At 43.4% G+C, this 21400-nt stretch overlaps 1 protein-coding gene across 2 annotated transcripts; it reads left to right on the plus strand.

Moving 5' to 3' along the window:
• Nucleotides 1–233: 233 nt before the first annotated feature.
• On the plus strand, nucleotides 234–20767 carry LOC142658568 (olfactory protein-like). 2 transcript variants are annotated; one of them, XM_075834139.1, is made up of 8 exons: nucleotides 234–554; nucleotides 9138–9280; nucleotides 14764–14900; nucleotides 14992–15062; nucleotides 15661–15771; nucleotides 17715–17816; nucleotides 20334–20359; nucleotides 20549–20767. In XM_075834139.1, exons 1-7 carry the CDS (start codon nucleotides 311–313, stop codon nucleotides 20357–20359), a joined length of 834 nt encoding a protein of 277 aa, XP_075690254.1. In that variant the 5' UTR covers nucleotides 234–310; the 3' UTR covers nucleotides 20549–20767. The 2 variants fall into 2 exon arrangements, with proteins under 2 accessions (XP_075690254.1, XP_075690256.1); XM_075834141.1 differs by having other exon boundaries at nucleotides 20657–20767.
• The last annotated feature ends 633 nt before the right edge of the window (nucleotides 20768–21400 follow it).

The raw sequence follows: 21400 nt of genomic DNA on the forward strand, positions 1-21400 counted from the left end.
GCAGCTCTGGAGTGGGTGGAGTAGGACGTGTGGAGAGAGCTGCTGAGACTTCCGTGCAGGCCTTGGATCCAGGGACTTTCCTTATCCTATCTGCCCAGGCCTCATACCATCTGCCTGGGCTTGGAAAGTACCCTGAGGGGGGTTCCATCCTAGGATGGAGCCTCAGACCTCTACCTCCCGGAGCATGCCAGCGGGGGGTAGAGGGTCATCCCACCTGGCTGGGAATATGCAAACAGTCGCGGGGGTGAGGAGATCATCTCGGGGCAAGGCTGTCCTGGCTCCCCCTGAGGCTGGAACCCTGGATAAGGGTATGGAGACGCGGTCCGGCAGGGTGATCGAGGTGTTGTCATCTGGAGAAGGACCAGCACCGTCCGGACATTTGGATGACGGTCGTGTGGAGGAATGGGGTCAGCTGAGGACCGGAGAGACGGTGGAGAACTTCAGCTCCCGTCTGGCTATGCGGTTGGAGGAGTATCGGGACCTCAGGAAGTCGCTGCAACGGCTCCGTGCGGACTTGGCGGTCGCCAGAGGAAGGGCTGCAAAATGCACAGGAGGTAAGAGGTCCCGATACCGTTTAAATGTGAAATCCTTGTTGGAGGAAATAAAAGAAGTGGAAGAGAGACGTGAGGAGATTTTGGCAGGCGGAGGGGTGTTTGGAGAAAAGTTAAAAAACGAAGAGAGGTTTGCCGAGATGGCAGCACCTATAAAAATAGAAAGTATGGAGGAAGACAGCAGAGCCCCAGACACAACAAAGGAAAATGTGGGGGAGAAAATGGAGCATGAGAATGCAAAGTCCAGAGAAGGCTCAGATTCTGATGCACCCAGGAGCAGTGAGGAGGAGGAGGGTGGACTCACAGCTGGGAGAAATCAGGAGAGTTTTGATACTGACAGTGAGCGGCCTCCAGGATTACTCACTCAGATCCGTAACGTGGAGTCGCCGGTATCCTTCCAGGGATTTTGTTTCGGTGCAGAATTACCCGCAGAGGAGGAAAAGCAAAAGAAAAAAAAATTTAAGAAGAAAAAAAAGGAAAAGGAAAAAAAATCTGCTGAAGGTTCATTTAAAATGGTGTATACAGCAAGATCCTTCCTGTGCTCTGAGCCTGATGAAAGTCAGGATCAGGGCGCAGGTCCCGCAAGACCCCCAGCTCAAGCCTCTGCAGTGGGGCTGGAGCGGGAATGCGGGGAGAGTGTTACGGGTCCGGCATTAGAACACGTGGTGGTCAAAATGGCGCCGGACGCCAACCCCTGCAAAGGGGGCGGTACTGGTGGCCTGGTGACGCCAGGGGGTGTGTCCCCGTGTCCGGTGAATGGCGAGCCCGGGAAACTGGTCTTTGATGCGAGTCAGGGGTCGGGAGAACGGGTAAACCAGAAACCGGATGTGGTGTCTGAAAGCCGGAAGTCTGTCGGTGTCGCAGTAAAGCCGTCAGACGTTCCGGACAAGGGCGGTCACAGAGGGGGCTCCGGCTCTGTTGGCCACTCCTCTGTGGGAGGGGGGAGTGGTCCGGCGCCGGAGGCGGCTCCAGTGACGTCAGTGGCTCCTTCGTCCGCATCGCTGAAAAGTGGTGTAGGCGACAAGGGGGCTGCTGGCGTCGGGGGTGACGGTGGCCCCTTTCCCAAAAATGTTCAGCACTTAGAACAGATGGAGGTTAATGAGGCGGAGGGCACAGTGGGGACACCGCTTATAACATCTGGTGGCGTCCCTGCAAAGGTGCCTGATGATGCGGAGACTGAAGCAGTGTCTACCCACACAAAATGTACAGCAAAAATACAGAACATAGAACCAGGCCTGGCCAGAAGGATGACTGCAGGGGGACCTGGTGGGTTAAATGAAAAAGTTGCGGCTGTGGATGTGGAAACTGCTGGGGGTATGCAGGTGTCTGCAAATAAAGTTGCTGGAGTGTCTGCTGGTAATGGGGTGTTGAGTGCTGTGTCTGTGGGTGGTGGGGATGGGGTATCAACCAGGGGCAATGGGCCTGGCGCTCCTCTTGCTGTGACATCCGGCAGGTCTTATGCTGGTGTGGCAGCGGGGGGACAGCGGGCCCACCCATCTTCATCCTCAAGGTCCGGGGACGGTAACTTGCAACAACGTCTCTTGGACGCTTTAAGAGAGGGAAGGCAAACCCTAACCATAGGGGGAGTGCAGAAGGACCTGTCTTTCTGGATAGACAGATATGGTCTAAATGCCTTCCGAGAGCAACGAGGAGATCAGTGGTCGCTCCCAACAGCCGGGCAGGCTGTAGCCAGGAGGAATGTGGTCCGTCTCCGGTGGCGTGGCAATGATGCGTGCCCTCCCAGAAAGAGGGTGGTGGAGCTGCTGCTGGGGATGGGCTTCAAGGCGAGTGACATCTTTGCCTTGATACATCCTCATGGCTCGGTCGAGTTTGACATCAGCTTTGTTCACCTAGGGGGCCTTGAGGTCTTCTGGGGGAACTACGAGCTGATGAAGGACGAGCCTGGCTGGCGAGACTTTGCTGCACAAGCAATTTCTCGCCAAAGTGGTCCCAAGAGAGTGACCGTTCTTACCCGTAATGAGTCACTCTCTTGTATTGATATCATGACCTGGTTGGGAAGGTACGGAGAGGTAGTAGAGATGCCACGGAAGAACATGGATGAGTTTGGCATCTGGTCAGGGGCCTGGACGTTCATGGTTAAACTAAAGCGTCTGGGACAGACGGTGTCCCACATACCATCGTCTGCTTTCCTGGGAAGAGATCGGATCCTTGTCTTCTACCAGGGGCAGCCGAAGTTGTGTCACCGGTGTGGCGACCCCTCACATTTGAGTGCAGGCTGCAAGGTGCAGAAGTGTGCTCATTGTGGGGGGATTGGTCATCTAGCCGCATCGTGTGACCGTATTCGGTGCAACCTGTGTGGTGACTTAGGTCACCCGTTCAGTCGGTGTCCTCGCTCTGTTGTCAATGCTTGTTCCAAACCTGCGGAGGATGAAAGGAGGGAGGCCTCCGTGGGTGAGGGTGCGGGCAGGGACGATGGGGCACAGGGGCAAGGGAAGAATGCAAAGAAGGGTCCCCCTTCTCGCCAGAGAAGGGCGGAGAAGCGAAGGAAGGAGAGGATTTGGAGGGCGCTCCAGGAAACTGGGACAACCTCTGATTCGGATCTGGATGCCCCCCCTGAATCTGATGCCCCTGGGGAGGCCGAATTGAATGGGGAGATGAGGAGGATCCAAAGGGAGCAGAGGGCTGAGGACTCTCAGTCCTCCCACTATGAAAGTGTGGGAGAGGAAGAGAGGACTCAGCCTACAGCAAAAGGGACACCGGGCAAAACCCAAGGGCCAAATACATCTGGCCCCGCCCTGGCCCAGGAAGGTAAATCCTGTACCCCCCTGGTGCGCTCTACTGATCGATACCATGCTCTCGTGGACATTCCAGCCTCTCATACTAAGAGGGAGGGCATGGTAGGGCACCCTAGAGTCGTTGAGCCTCCCCTGCTGCAGGGGCCGTTGCCCCCAGAGGGGGAGGTTGACCCGGTACTTGGGGATGAAGATGGGAATAGGGTGGTGAATATGGACTCCTCAGTTTGCAAGAAGCGAGGCAAAGAAGGGGGGTCCTCATCAGATAGAGGGGGGGGTGGGAAGAAGAAAGCCGTCTAACTCAAACATCCATGATGGCGGCACCCACTCCGTTGACGCTGGCATCAATTAACGTTGCCAGCATTAAGTCAGATAGGGCGAGATTTGCAGCCTTTGATTTTCTTGGCCGAGTTGAAGCCGACATTTTGTTTTTGCAGGAGACCAGGCTGTCACTTTTGGCAGACGTCGTTAAATCTAGGAGGGAGTGGCGACGCGGGCCCTCCTACTGGTCTCTTGCGGCTGAGCCCTATAGCGGAGTGGCGGTCCTTTTCACCGCACCGGTAACATGCCGACGGATGATTGAGTTAGAAATGGGGAGGTGCTTGATCTTAGATGTCCTCATGAGGGGACAGGAATTAAGACTAATCAATATATACGGACCCCAGAGCAAATGGGACCGTAAAAGTCTCTTCATGAGGATTAAGCCTTTCCTTTTTTCAGGTCGACAAGTTATCTTTGGAGGGGACTTCAATACTGTCATGAGACCCCGAGATAGAGGAGGTTCCGGAGATAAAAAATTGACCTACGATAGTGTAGCATTAAAAAATATAGTTAGCGATGCTCGCCTGGTGGATATCCACATCAGGCATACCCCAGGCCACTCGGGTTTCACCTATCGTAGAGGTAGTTGTAGGTCTAGGATAGACAGGTTTTTTTTGAAGGAGGAAGCCATCTCTTCACCAGTGTCCGTTGTTGAGGTGGAGTTCTCCGATCACTGTATGATTATTTTCTCTTTGAACATTGCAGAGTCCCTCCAGATGGGAAGAGGTATATGGAGGCTGAATTCTACTCTCTTGGAAGAAGCGGAGATAAGACAGGCCTTTGAGGATTTTCTTCAGAGCCAGGTACCTTTGTTGGATCTCAGTGGTACTAAGTCTGAGTGGTGGGAGTTGTTTAAAGTCCGGGTGGCAGGATTTTTCCGCAGGCTCTCGAGCCTCAGGTCCATGAGTAGGTACCGCCTATATCAGGAACTGAGGAGGAAACTCGAACATCTGGTCTCAACCGGGGGTAGTGGGGAGGAGATCTCCGTGGTGAAAGCTTTGCTCAGGAGGTGTCAGTATGATAGGCACACATCTTTAGTTCTTGAGAGGGATTTCGGGAGGTACCGCTCGCCCGACCCCTACAGGAACTGTAAGATGTCAGTGAGTCGTAAGGTTGTGACAGGACTGATTGATAGTACAGGATCTCTGAAGAGATCCAAATCAGGGATCTTGGAGGTCGTCAGATCCTTCTACTCGCACCTCTTGGGGAAGCAAGATCCAAACCGAGACGAGATGTCGGCTTTCCTGGCTGAAACCATCCCTGAGCCAGGGGTAGACCCCTCTCTCGGTGTTTTGATAGATTCGATCAAGGAAGAGGAAGTGGGATTGGCGATTGATGGGCTTGCCCTCAAAAAATCGCCAGGGCCGGATGGCTTAACATCCGAGTTTTATAAGACTTTTAAAGGAACCCTAGTTCCCCTCTTGACTGAGGTGTTTAATGAGTGCCTTTCCTCGGGTACTTTGCCAATGTCAATGAGGAGGTCGGCCTTGATCGTTTTATCGAAGGGTAAAGACTCGACCCGTATTGAGAATTGGCGTCCCATAGCGCTGCTCAATACGGACAGAAAGGTTCTCGCAAAGGTGCTGTTTAATCGGCTGGTGAAGTTTGCATCCCGGCTCCTTTCGCCGGTCCAGCATTGCTCTGTTCCAGGCCGCAGCACATTTAGTGCTGTCCTCAGTGTCAGAGAGGCAGTGGAGCAGGGAAATTCTGGTCGGTGGGAGGGGTACATCCTGTCCTTGGACCAGGCCAAGGCTTTTGACCGGGTGGACCACGAGTACCTCTGGTCGGTCCTTCTGAGGTACGGCCTACCGGGGGGGTTTGTCAATTGGCTACAGACCTTATACACTGGGGCTGAGACTTTTGCGCTGGTGAACGGTTGGGTTGGAACCCCCTTTGAGGTTGGGTCTGGTGTCCGCCAGGGTTGTCCCTTGAGCCCTTTGCTATATGCGTTCGCAATTGATCCTTTTCTTAAAAGGATCGATCGTGGGCCATTGGCGGGAGTCGGGGCCGGCCTGGAGGGGCCGGAGGCCACTCAGAGGGTGGTTGCGTACGCAGACGACGTCTCCATTTTTGTCTCCTCGAGAGGGGAGGCAGAGTGGGTGATGTCGGAAGTGGAGCGTTACTCATTGGCATCTGGGTCCAAGATCAACCGGGATAAGTGCAAAAGTCTCTGGCTGGGAGGAGGAGATCCTGGTTTTGATCTCCCGGACACCCTTCCAGAGCCTCAGGGGTCTGCTAAGATCTTAGGAGTCGAATTTGGCCCGGGTGATTACCCCAAGAAGAACTGGGAGGATAGGCTGAATCTAGTTGCCCAGAAGGTCGACCAATGGAAGGGTTGGTCTTTAACCCTGAGGGAAAGGGTTCACTTGGCCAAGGCCTACCTGGTGCCCATGTTGCTTTACCTGGGCAGTGTGTGCATCTTGCCAGAACCTCTCTGGACTCGGGTCTATAGCCTGTTCTTCCAGCTGTTATGGGGGAACAGGCTCAACCTAATCAAGAGGGAGGTTACTTACCTACCAAGGACACTAGGCGGGTTAGGTATGGTTAACCCGGTGGTGTTCCTAGTGAACACCTTTGTTAAGATCAACCTGGCAAACCTCTGGCAAGAGAGGGCTCCTTGGTGGATATCCTCCTGCAGGGGGTGGTTTCGGCCTTTCTTCCAGGAATGGGAGAGAGGAGGGCAAGTGAAAGACCTGCGTACACCTCACGGACATCTCCCGGCTTATGCCACCCTGGCGCTGAAGATTGTTCGCCGGTGGGGTCTGGAGGTGTGGGAGATCAGGACCATGTCGAGAAAATTTCTTGACAGGAGGGTCCTGATGACCCACTTCCAGAAGCCCCTGGCGCTCAAAGACTGCCCAAGTAGTGACCTCGGGGTGGGATTAAAACTTTTAAATTCAGCGAGGATTCCCCAGAAGTTTTGGGATCTGGCTTGGCGTTGCTTCCATGGGAGACTGTATGTGAGGGACAATCTAAAGTGCAGAAGCTCTGATGATCGGGATTGCCCCCGGGAGGAGTGTGGCGGAGTGCTGGAAAGCATGGAGCATTTCCTGCTTCATTGCCCTTTCAATACAGAGGTATACAAAAGGGTGGGAGCCTCCATTGGTTGGCCAGGCCTAACCAGCCTCTCCTATGCTGGGTGGGCCTATGGAGTGTTCGGAGACCTCGGTGGTAGGGACCATTGCACCTTGTTTCTAGTCAGTATAGTGGTCAGGCACTTTATGTGGAATGCACGATGTCTAGTTTCTACCCAGAAGAAAATCCTCCTAGTGGATGAGGTTGTTAGCAATATCATGGGTGACCTGGTGAAGGTGCATTCTTTGGAGGTTGGCAGATTGGGAGCATCCAAAGCCTCTCGTCTTTGGAGGGGCTTTTCCTTTTGGGTGCCTTAATGTGTCTGCCTTCATGAGGGAGGGGGAGTCGTCACCGGTGCTCAACTGGAGGTGGGGGTCTGCGTTCCGCTGAGGCACCAATAAAAAATATAGCGATAGGACTCGGAATAAGGGAAAGGTGAGGGTCAGCATAGGGTCAGCTTTCAATAGGGTCAAGAAAGGGTTAGTAATAGGGTAAGGAGATAGGGCAAGCGATAGGGAGGGTGCAGCGGTGGACGTGGTACCTTGGCCTCTGGGGGGGAGCTGGGGGGGGCTTTCCCTTCTCTCTATCTGGTGATGGGCTAGGTAAGCACTGGAAGATTTTTGTTTTGTTTAGGATTGAAATGGCAGGAAAAAGGTTTACAAGCGACCGAACTTGGTGCTTTCGGGTACGGTGTATTTTGTATATGGTTTGGTATTTGGACAGGTTGGTGACGTGTATTGTATTATAATGTAGAAATGTTGTTAGAATAGGGATAGACTTAAGGGGGTTAATAGATAGGTTGGGAGGGGGTCGGGGGGGGGGGGGGGGTTTGCCTGACCCAGCCCCGGACTATGCGGACATGGGAGGACATGGGGCGGGGGGCTGGGCTGGGGTGTTGGGTGTGGTGGTGGGGGCCAGCATCTGGACTATGCGGACGTGAGAGGACATGAGGCGAGATGCTGGCTGGGGTGGTGGAGTTTAGGTAAGAAGGGTAAGGTTAGGGAAAGTCAGGATGTGTATAGTGTGATTAAAAAATATATATATATAAAAAAAGGATAAAAAAAAATAAAAATAAAATAAAATTGGGATTAGTATTATTATATTTTGGATTTTTGGGGTTATTATTATTATTATTTTATTATTATTATGTTGTTGTTTTATTATTATTATCATCATTATTATGTTGTTTCTTTAGGCCCTTGGTTGACGCGGGTCGGGGGATTTTCTGTTGGTACTTTGGATTACGTTTATATGATGTTTGTATATATTCTAGTTATTGTTTAGTTTCGGATGAAGTGTAGATGTAAGTATATAAGAGTGGGGTGTATGTGGCCGGGTCTGGTATAGTTTTCTCTTCTCATATACAGAGATGTATATAAGAAAATTTGTTTATAAGAATTGGGTTGTGACTTTTTGGTTATATGGAATTAGTTATGTATTTGTTTTTCAGTTTATGTTTTGTAAATTTATATAAAATAAAGAGATACAGGATATAACTCAGGATCAGTACAGGATAAGTAATGTATGTACACAGTGACTCCACCAGCAGAATAGTGAGTACAGCTCTGGAGTATAATACAGGGTATAACTCAGGATCAGTACAGGATAAGTAATATAATGTATGTACACAGCGACCCCACCAGCAGAATAGTGAGTGCAGCTCTGGAGTATAATACAGGATGTAACTCAGGATCAGTACAGGATAAGTAATGTCATGTATGTACACAGTGACTCCACCAGCAGAATAGTGAGTGCCGCTCTGGAGTATAATACAAGATGTAACTCAGGATCAGTACAGGATAAGTAATGTAATGTATGTACACAGTGACTCCACCAGAAGAATAGTGAGTGCTGCTCTGGAGTATAATACAGGTTGTAACTCAGGATCAGTGCAGGATAAGTAATGTAATGTATGTACACAGTGACTCCACCAACAGAATAGTGAGTGCAGCTCTGGAGTATAATACAGGATCAGCGCAGGATAAGTAATGTATGTACACAGTGACTCTACCAGCAGAAATGTGAGTGCAGCTCTGGAGTATAATACAGGATGTAACTCAGGATAAGTAATTTAACTATTCTCTTTAACTGAACTTTTTATGTAGATTAATTCTGAATATAAACGATGAAATGGTGTTCATTTGTGGATATATCCTTTAATTCTTCATTATGGGGGCAGAAAATGATGCTGAAACTCAGAACTTGTGTTTAGAGATAGACACAGCTGTGCCCCTTATTATAAGGATAAAGCTCTGCATAAAACATCACAGATTGATTTCAAGTTTTTTTGGCAACTACTGCTCCTTAAACTGAAATTGATGCCTCGTTAAAAGCACAACCAGACACTTCGAGTTGCACGTTACATAATGCACTTACTTCCAACAATGACTTTTTATCTCCGGCTTCCATGTCTTGCTACCGATTTGTGTATAAATAGGGACACCGACCATCAGGACCTCACATCAACTCATTGCCGCAATCGCAACCATGCTCCAAGTCACATCAGTCGTCGTGCTCCTCCTCTTCATCCAGTGTCAAGCTATGGATGTCAAAGTGCAAGACAATTTTGACGAAAGCAAAGTAAGTGGAATGACATAATGCAAATTTATATAAAAAATTAAAGAAATAGGATATGAGGTATTGCACTTAGCAGCTTAGAACTTTCTCTAATGCTGAATGTTTCCCCCTGACTGTCGTTCCTCAGAGTATTTACATGCCAAGCTAAACATAAAATACTGCCCCCTATGGAGAGGGACATAACTACTTTAATACTGCCCCCAATGTACAAGAACATAACTACTGTAATACTGCCCCCTATATACAAGAATATAACTACTATAATACTGCCCCTATATACAAGAATATAACTACTATAATACTGCCCCCTATGTACAAGAATATAACTACTATAATACTGCTCCCTATATACAAGAATATAACTACTATAATACTGCCCCTATATACAAGAATATAACTACTATAATACTGCTCCTATAAACAAGAATATAACTACTATAATACTGCTCCCTGTATACAAGAATATAACTACTATAATACTGCTCCCTGTATACAAGAATATAACTACTATTAACTACTATAAATACTGCTCCTATATACAAGAATATAACTACTATAATACTGCTCATATATACAAGAATATAACTACTATAATACTGCTCCCTATATACAAGAATATAACTACTATAATACTGCTCCTATACACAAGAATATAACTGCTATAATACTGCCCCCTATATACAAGAATATAACTGCTATAATACTGCCCCCTATATACAAGAATATAACTACTATAATACTGCTCCCTATATACAAGAATATATCTACTATAATACTGCCTCTATATACAAGAATATAACTACTATAATACTGCTCCCTATATACAAGAATATATCTACTATAACACTGCCTCTATATACAAGAATATAACTACTATAATACTGCCTCTATATACAAGAATATAACTACTATAATACTGCTCCTATATACAAGAATATAACTACTATAATACTGCCCCTATATACAAGAATATAACTACTATAAATACTGCTCCTATATACAAGAATATAACTACTATAATACTGCCCCTATATACAAGAATATAACTACTATAATACTGCCCCTATATACAAGAATATAACTACTATAATACTGCTCCTATATACAAGAATATAACTACTATAATACTGCCCCTATATACAAGAATATAACTACTATAATACTGCCCCCTATACAAGAATATAACTACTATAATACTGCCCCTATATACAAGAATATAACTACTATAATACTGCTCCCTATATACAAGAATATAACTACTATAATACTGCTCCTATATACAAGAATATAACTACTATAATACTGCCCCCTATATACAAGAATATAACTACTATAATACTGCCCCTATATACAAGAATATAACTACTATAATACTGCCTCCTATATACAAGAATATAACTACTATAATACTGCTCCCTATATACAAGAATATAACTACTATAATACTGCTCCTATATACAAGAATATAACTACTATAATACTGCTCCCTATATACAAGAATATAACTACTATATACTGCCCCTATATACAAGAATATAACTACTATAATACTGCTCCTTATATACAAGAATATAACTACTATAGTACTGCTCCTTATATACAAGAATATAACTACTATAATACTGCCCCTTATATACAAGAATATAACTACTATATACTGCTTACTATACACAAGAATATAACTACTATAATACTGCCCCCTATATACAAGAATATAACTACTATAATACTGCCCCTATATACAAGAATATAACTACTATAACACTGCCCCCTATATACAAGAATATAACTACCATAATACTGCCCCCTATATACAAGAATATAACTACTATAATACTGCCCCTATATACAAGAATATAACTACTATAATACTGCCCCCTATATACAAGAATATAACTACTATAAGGGCATGACCACACATGGCGGAATTCCTCCGCAACTGTCCGCATCAATGCCGCACAGAATCTGCGTTGCAGATTCTGCAGCGGATCTGCACAAAATGTGCAGAAAATTGATGCGGACTGGCCGCTGCGGACTGCATTAAAAGTGCTTCTCTTCTCCCTATTCAGTGCAGGATAGAGAGAAGGGACAGCACTTTCCCTAGTGAAAGTCAAAGAAATTCATACTTACCGCCCGTTGTCTTGGTGACGCGTCCCTCTTTCGGCATCCGGCCCGACCTCCCTGGATGACGCTCCAGTCCATGTGACCGCTGCAGCCTGTGCTTGGCCTGTGATTGGCTGCAGCCGTCACTTACACTGAAACGTCATCCTGGGAGGCTGGACTGGAGACAGACGCAGGGAGTTCTCGGTAAGTATGAACTTATATATTTTTTTACAGGTTGCTGTATATTGAGATCGGTAGTCACTGTCCCGGGTGCAGAAACAGTTACTGCCGATCGCGTAACTCTTTCAGCACCCTGGACAGTGACTATTTACAGACGTCTCCTAGCAACGCTCCCGTCATTACGGGAGCCCCATTGACTTCCTCAGTCTGGCTGTAGATCTAGAAATACATAGGTCCAGCCAGAATGAAGAAATGTCATGGTAGTAAAAACAATACGCTCCGCAGCACACATAAGATCTGCGGACTTCATTGCGGAATTTTGACTCTCCATTGAAGTCAATGGAGAAATTCCGCCATGAGTCCGCAACCAGTCCGCCACTGCTCCGCAACAGACAGAGCATGCTGCGGACACCAAATTCCGCTCCGCAGCCTATGCTCCGCAGCGGAATTGTACGCATCGTGTAAACGAACACTGCTAAATTAAAGTGAAAGTCAATGGAGAAACGGCTCCGCTGCGGATTAACGCTGCGGAGTGTCCGCAGCGGAATTTAAGTGAAATTCCGCTATGTGTGAACCCGCCCTAACACTGCCCCCTATATACAAGAATATAACTACTATAATACTGCCCCCTATATACAAGAATATAACTACCATAATACTGCCCCCTATATACAAGAATATAACTACTATAATACTGCCCTCTATATACAAGAATATAACTACTATAATACTACCCCCTATATACAAGAATATAACTACTATAATACTGCCCTATGTACAAGAATATAACTACTATAATACTGCTCCTATATACAAGAATATAACTACTATAATACTGCTCCTATATACAAGAATATAACTACTATAATACTACCCCCTATATACAAGAATATAACTACTATAATACTGCTCCTATATACAAGAATATAACTACTATAATACTGCCCCTATATACAAGACTATAACTACTATAATACTGCTCCCTATATACAAGACTATAACTACTATAATACTGCTCCTATATACAAGAATATAACTACTATAATACTGCCCCTATATACAAGAATATAACTACTATAATACTGCCCCCTATATACAAGAATATAACTACTATAATACAGCTCCTATATACAAGAATATAACTACTATAATACTGCCCCCTATATACAATAATATAACTACTATAATACTGCCCCTTATATACAAGAATATAACTACTATAATACTGCCCCTTGTATACAAGAATATAACTACTATAATACTGCCCCCTATATACAAGAATATAACCACTATAATACTGCCCCTATATACAAGAATATAACTACTATAATTCTGCTCCTATATACAAGAATATAACTACTATAATACTGTCCCCTATATACAAGAATATAACTACTATAATACTGCCCCTATATAGAAGAATATAACTACTATAACACAGCCCCCTATATACAAGAATATAACTACTATAATACTGCCCCCTATCTACAAGAATATAACTACTATAATACTGCCCCTATATACAAGAATATAAGTACTATAATACTGCCCCTATATACAAGAATATAACTACTATAATACTGCCCCTATATACAAGAATATAACTACTATAATACTGCCCCCTATATACAAGAATATAACTACTATAATACTGCTCCTATATACAAGAATATAACTACTATAATACTGCCCCCTATATACAAGAATATAACTACTATAATACTGCCCCTATATACAACAATATATCTACTATAATACTGCCCCTATATACAAGAATATAACTACTATAATACTGCTCCTTTATACAAGAATATAACTACTATAATACTGCCCCCTATATACAAGAATATAACTACCATAATACTGCCCCCTATATACAAGAATATAACTACTATAATACTGCCTCCTATATACAGGAACATAACTACTATAATACTGCCCCTATATACAAGAATATAACTACTATAATACTGCCCCCTATATACAAGAATATAAGTACTATAATACTGCTCCTATATACAAGACTATAACTACTATAATACTGACCCTATATACAAGAATATAACTACTATATTACTGCCTCCTATATACAAGAATATAACTACTATAATACTGCCCCCTATATACAAGAATATAACTACTATAATACTGCCCCTATATACAAGAATATAACTACTATAATACTGCCCCCTATATACAAGAATATAACTACTATAATACTGCCCCCTATATACAAGAATATAACTACTATAATACTGCTCCTTATATACAAGAATATAACTACTATAATACTGCTCCTATATACAAGAATATAACTACTATAATACTGCTCCCTATATACAAGAATATAACTACTATAATACTGCTCCTATATACAAGAATATAACTACTATAATACTGCCCCTATATACAAGAATATAACTACTATAATACTGCCCCTATATACAAGAATATAACTACTATAATACTGCCCCCTATATACAAGAATATAACTACTATAATACTGCTCCTATATACAAGAATATAACTACTACAATACTGCCTCCTATATACAAGAATATAACTACTATAATACTGCCTCCTATATACAAGAATATAACTACTATAATACTGCCCCCTATATACAAGAATATAACTACTATAATACTGCCCCTATATACAAGAATATAACTACTATAATACTGCCCCCTATATACAAGAATATAACTACTATAATACTGCTCCTATATACAAGAATATAACTACTATAATACTGCCCCCTATATACAAGAATATAACTACTATAATACTGCTCTGCTCCTATATACAAGAATATAACTAATATAATACTGCCTCCTATATACAAGAATATAACTACTATAATACTGCTCCCTATATACAAGAATATAACTACTATAATACTGCCCCTATATACAAGAATATAACTACTATAATGTTGCTCCCTATATACAAGAATATAACTACTATAATACTGCTCCTATATACAAGAATATAACTACTATAATACTGCCCCCTATATACAAGAATATAACTATTATAATACTGCTCCTATATACAAGAATATAACTACTATAATACTGCTCCTATATACAAGAATATAACTACTATAATACTGCCCCCTATATACAAGAATATAACTATTATAATTCTGCCACATGTTTATTTTGAGTTCTTAACATTCATTATTTTCGCTATTTCCGCAGTTCGCTGGTAAGTGGTATGGCATCATAGCAGCATCAAACTGTCCCATTTTCCATAAAATGAAACATGACATGACCCTTCCCATCATTGTCTACGCCGTAGACGGCCATACTGTAAAAACCAGCGTGGCTTTCAAGACGTAAGTAGGTGATAAGTGTGATGAGGAATGAGGATGTCTTTTGCAAATAGAGTGATACAATAATTATGTTTTACTTTCTAATCCTGCTTAGACCTGAGGGCTGCAAGCAAATGGATGCCACTTTAGAGACTATCACCAGCGGGCACTACAAACACCACTCTGGTGAGTATATTCAGCCGTGTCTCCTCACATCATCGTACCCTTTTTAGAGCTTGCAGTGTTTAGCACAAAAATAATTTATTAGACTAATACATTGCAACAAACCCACAGCTGTGTTAGCACGACTCGGTAAGGTCAGCAGAATATAAACATTTAATGTTTCCATTCACTGACACAAACCAATACCTTAAAATGTTGAGGAAATGAAGCACAAAGTATATTAGAATGTTGCAGAACTTTTCATTATTAAAGTTATAACCCAAAGAAAATTAACACTATGATGCCTGGGGCTACGAGCTGACTCAAAGGGCACCTGAATTATGGGCTAGATTATGGATGTCCTAGAACGGGGACTCTCTGAGGGTCACTGAATCATGTCCTTGTCCCATGTAAAACTTGGCTATTATTGGCGCTTGGTGTTTGGTAGAAGTGGCTTGTTATATCCCCACCTGTCACCTTCCAGGGTCTTACTGGGACTAGAGAGGTGATGGACATATTTTGACTGGTTGTTGTGGGTTCCCCAGATTTGCACCATTGAGCAGTGCTGGTAGATACTACATGTTCATCCCATATAATCATGAATCCCATAATTTCCACACAGTGCATGGAGATAATGAAATCATCATAGCCAAAACAGATTACCAGTCAATTGCTATGGAATATACAAAGATCATCCATGAGGGAGCGTCCTGTATAACCCTCAAACTGTACGGTAAGTGATACATGGTGCTCGTAATATGTAACGCTACGACTTGTAGCGAAGAATAGTTGTTCCGAAGGTTAAAGGGGTTGTCCCTTTTTATTCTAAAGGTCCCCCCTAAGTAAAACCGATTTTGGCCGGTGCAGCAAGCGCCGATCAACCAGACATCATTGATTGGCGCTCGTTTGCTCCTGTCACGCGGAGCTATGGATGGGGATGAGCGCTCGTTACTCCGTTCGCTCGTCCCCACACATTATTATCATGTCGGCGGCGCGTCTCCCGGTTCACACACCAAGATGTGCTGCCGACAACGATAATATTTCACTTTTTTAAAACGATACGACCAGCGGATGATCCAGCGTTTGCTCGTTCCTCTGCTGATCGCTGCCCTGTTTACACAGGGAAATTATCGTCTGCCTGATAATCGCCCAGTGTAAAACCCCCTTAGGCTGGGTTCACACGTGGCGGAATTTCACTTAAATTCCGCTGCGGACACTCCGCAGCGTTAATCCGCAGCGGAGCCGTTTCTGCATTGACTTACACTTTAATTTAGCAGTGTTCGTTTAGACGAGGCGTAAAATTCCGCTGCGGAGCATAGGCTGCGGAGCGGAATTTGGTGTCCGCAGCATGCTCTGTCTGTTGCGGACCAGTGGCGGACTCATGGCGGAATTTCTCCATTGACTTCAATGGAGATTCTAATTTCCGCAATGAAGTCCGCAGCTGTCATGCACATGTTATGTGTGCTGCGGATGCGTCTTGCTTTTTTAACTTGACATTTCTTCATTCTGGCTGGACCTATGTATTTCTAGGTCTACAGCCAGACTGAGGAAGTCAATGGGGTTCCCGTAATGACGGGAGCGTTGCTAGGAGACGTCAGTAAATAGTCACTGTCCAGGGTGCTGAAAGAGTTAAGCGATCAGCAGTAACTGTTTCTGCACCCGGGACAGTGACTACCGATCCCAATATACATCTATCTGTAAAAAAAAATGAAGTTCATACTTACCGAGAACTCCCTGCTTCTGTCTCCAGTCCGGCCTCCCAGGATGACGTTTCAGTCTAAGTGACGGCTGCAGCCAATCACAGGCCAAGCACAGGCTGCAGCGGTCACATGGACTGGCGCGTCATCCAGGGAGGTCGGGCTGGATGCCGAAAGAGGGACGCGTCACCAAGACAACGGCCGGTAAGTATGAAATTCGTTTACTTTCACTAGGGAAAGTGCTGTCCCTTCTCTCTATCCTGCACTGATAGGGAGAAGGGAAGTACTTTTACCGCAGTCCGCAGCAGCTAGTCCGCATCAATTTACTGCACATTTTGTGCAGATCCGCAGCAGAATCTGCAACGCAGATTCTGTGCGGCATTGATGCGGACAGTTGCGGAGGAAATCCGCCACGTGTGGTCATGCCCTTAAGTTGGTCGCAGAGAGTCTCACTACTGGAAGCTCCAGCGATCATCTGTAATCTGCAGAGGAAACCCTTAGCAAGTTTACATTTTACTGCAGCGCCACCACAGGGGAACTGAAGAAGTGCATGGTGCCCATTGAAATCAATGAACTGTTCATGTAATGCATGGGCATGCCCGATCCTCCGAAAAGAGACACTCTTTGTAGCTGCTGTCTGCCCTAATAGGGTATTTGGAAATAGGGTCTCTAAACCACAGAACCTCTTTAAATGGTCCCTCATGACGGATGGGGCCAGCTTCAGGTGTATGTGGTCCCTTGGACTACCAAGGTACTATGGGCCCCTGTCTACCTCCCCTTGGCTTAAAAAGCATAGAGCACGTTCACTGAGATTGCCATTGGGCCCCTGAAACCCAGTCGGCCCTGGAATCTGCCCAGTTTGCCTAGTGCCAGCCCTGGGTATAAACCTACCCTATGGTATACCCATAGATATCAATGTTAGTGTAGCGACGTATGGAACGCTGTGGTATAACTGGTTTTAATGGTTATTCTTCCTTAGGGAGAGAAATGAATGTGCCAGAAGATATAAAACATACATTTATAGAGCACATCCACAAAATGGGCCTCGCTGATGAGGATATACTGATATTCCACCAAGGAGGTAAAGAAAAAACGGAGAAATGGGCGATTGTGCGGATGTGACTGGGATATGTGAGGAATATAGGGCTGTAATATGGGAATGTATGGGATATAGGATTCATATGAGACTGTATGGGATATAGGATTGTAATATGTGAATGTATGGGATATAGGGCTGTAATATGGGAAGGTATGGGCTATAGTACTAATATGGGCATGTATGGGATGTAGGGCTAATATAGGAATTTAAGGGATATAGGACTAATATGGTTGTGTATGGGCTACACGACTGTGATATAGGAATGTATAGGATAGCAGTATGAGAATGTATAGGATCTTAACATGGGAATGTATAGGATATATATGGGAATATATGACATATAGGATTGTAATATGGGAATGTATGGAATATAGGATTGTAATATGGAAACGTATAGGATTGTAATATGGGAATCTATAGGATATAGGATTGTAATATGGGAATGTATAGAATATAGGAGTGGAATGTGAGAATGTATAGGATATAGGAGTGGCATATGGGAATGTATAGGATATAGGAGTGGAATATTGGAATGTATAAGATATAGGAGTGGAATATAGGAATGTATAGGATATAGGAGTGGAATATGGGAATGTATAGGATTGGAATATGGGAATGTGTAGGATATAGGAGTGGAATATGGAAATGTATAGGATATAGGAGTGGAATATGGAAATGTATAGGATATAGGAGTGGAATATTGGAATGTATAGGATATAGGAGTGGAATAAGGGAATGTATAGGATTGAAATATGGGAATGTATAGGATATAGGATTGGCATATGGGAATGTATAGGATATAGGAGTGGAATATGGGAATGTACAGGATATAGGAGTGAAATATGGGAATGTATAGGATATAGGAGTGGAATATGGGAATGTATAGGATATAGGAGTGGAATATGGGAATGTATAGGATATAGGAGTGGAATATTGGAATGTATAGGATATAGGAGTGGAATATGGGAATGTATAGGTTATAGGAGTGGAATATGGGAATGTATAGGATATAGGAGTGGAATATGGGAATGTATAGGATATATCAGTGGAATATGGGAATGTATAGGAGTGGAATATGGGAATGCATAGGAGTGGAATATGGGAATGTATAGGATTGGAATATGGGAATGTATAAGATATAGGATTAGAATATGGGAATATATAGGATTGTCATATGGGAATGTATAGGATATAGGAGTGAAACATGGGAATGTATAGGATTGGAATGTGGGAATGTATAGGATATAGGAGTAAAATATGGGAATGTATAGGATATAGGAATGGAATATGGGAATGTATAGGATATAGGAGTGGAATATGGGAATGTATAGGATTGGAATATGGGAATGTATAGGATATAGGATTAGAATATGGGAATATATAGGATTGGCATATGGGAATGTATAGGATATAGGAGTGGAATATGGGAATGTATAGGATATAGGAATGGAATATGGGAATGTATAGGATATAGGAGTGGAATATGGGAATGTATAGGATATAGGAGTGAAACATGGGAATGTATAGGATTGGAATATGGGAATGTATCGGATATAGGAGTGGAATATGGGAATGTATAGGAGTGGAATATGGGAATGCATAGGATTGGAATATGGGAATGTATAGGATATAGGAGTGGAATATGGGAATGTATAGGATTGGAATATGGGAATGTATAGGATATAGGATTCGAATATGGGAATATATAGGATTGGCATATGGGAATGTATAGGATATAGGAGTGGAATATGGGAATGTATAGGATATATGAATGGAATATGGGAATGTATAGGATATAGGAGTGGAATATGGGAATGTATAGGATATAGGAGTGAAACATGGGAATGTATAGGATTGGAATATGGGAATGTATAGGATATAGGAGTAAAATATGGGAATGTATAGGATATAGGAATGGAATATAGGAATGTATAGGATATAGGAGTGGAATATGGGAATGTATAGGATATAGGAGTGGAATATGGGAATGTATAGGATATAGGAGTGGAATATGGGAATGTATAGGATATAGGAGTAAAATATGGGAATGTATAGGATATAGGAATGGAATATGGGAATGTATAGGATATAGGAGTGGAATATGGGAATGTATAGGATATAGGAGTAAAATATGGGAATGTATAGGATATAGGAATGGAATATGGGAATGTATAGGATATAGGAGTGGAATATTGGAATGTATAGGATATAGGAGTAAAATATGGGAATGTATTGGATATAGGAATGGAATATGGGAATGTATAGGATATAGGAGTGGAATATGGGAATGCATAGGATTAAAATATGAATTCAAACTTGAACATTTCGTTTTTAAGTGGAGTTATGCTTTAAATACTGTAAAATGCCCACAGCTCGAATAGATAAGACCTCCGTATATATAATAGCTCAGCTACCTTCAATGAATAGATGACATAACAGAATGGTCAGTGACACATTGAACATAATACGGCTGACACTCCGTTTTCAATCTTTTCGCAGATGAATGTGTTCCCAGTGGAATTTAGGTAAGTTTGTATCAGGATTCATCTGTAAGTCTGGTAATATAGTGTATCTATTTCTCGATCTATATCTTTATTTTTCCCCCAATAACTACTTGATAATCACAAAATTGTCACAATCCGGCACCCGCCCGGGTCCAGTACTTTTCTGTATTATATATTCTCCTCCTGACATTATTTTATCGCTTTCCACAGAAGTTCTATCATAAAAGTGAATCTAAGTAAACTGCGTCTACCAATATTGACTGTGAAAGGTCGACTGCCCCCGGGTTCACCGACCTCTGACCTGCTTATGTTTTACAGAGATTGCACCAAGCAAAACCCTCACATCTCCCTGAAACTCGCAACCCAACCCCCGCCTCTTACTAAACCCGGTTTTCTTCTCTAATCAATTTTGGAATTAAATAAAATCAAAGAAAGCAAAAAAATTGTGTTGTGTATAATGCACTGATCCCACTTGTTTCTTCTCCATGTGTGATACTGTCTGCTGAGCTATGTATCTAATCCCATCATGTGTGGTACGGTCTGCTGAGCTGTGTATCTAATCCTATCATGTGTGATACTGTCTGCTGAGCAGTGTATCTAAGCCTATCATGTGTGATACTGTCTGCTGAGCTGTGTATCTAATCCTATCATGTGTGATACTGTCTGCTGAGCTGTGTATCTAATCCCATCATGTGTGGTACGGTCTGCTGAGCTGTGTATCTAATCCTATCATGTGTGATACTGTCTGCTGAGCTGATGTATCTAACCCTATCATGTGTGATACTGTCTGCGGAGCTGTGTATCTAATCCTATCATGTGTGATACTGCCTGCTGAGCTGCTGTATCTAATCCTATCATGTGTGATACTTTCTGCTGAGCTGCTGTATCTAATCCTATCATGTGTGATACTGTCTGCTGAGCCTCTGTATCTAATCTGATCATACGTGATACTGTCTGCTGAGCTGTGTATCTAATCCTATCATGTGTGATACTGTCTGCTGAGCTGCTGTATCTAATCCTATCATGTGTGACACTGTCTGTTGAGCTGATGTATCTAATCCT

Source organism: Rhinoderma darwinii, chromosome 8 (genome assembly GCF_050947455.1).
Source record: "Rhinoderma darwinii isolate aRhiDar2 chromosome 8, aRhiDar2.hap1, whole genome shotgun sequence".
NCBI classification, from domain to species: domain Eukaryota; kingdom Metazoa; phylum Chordata; class Amphibia; order Anura; family Rhinodermatidae; genus Rhinoderma; species Rhinoderma darwinii.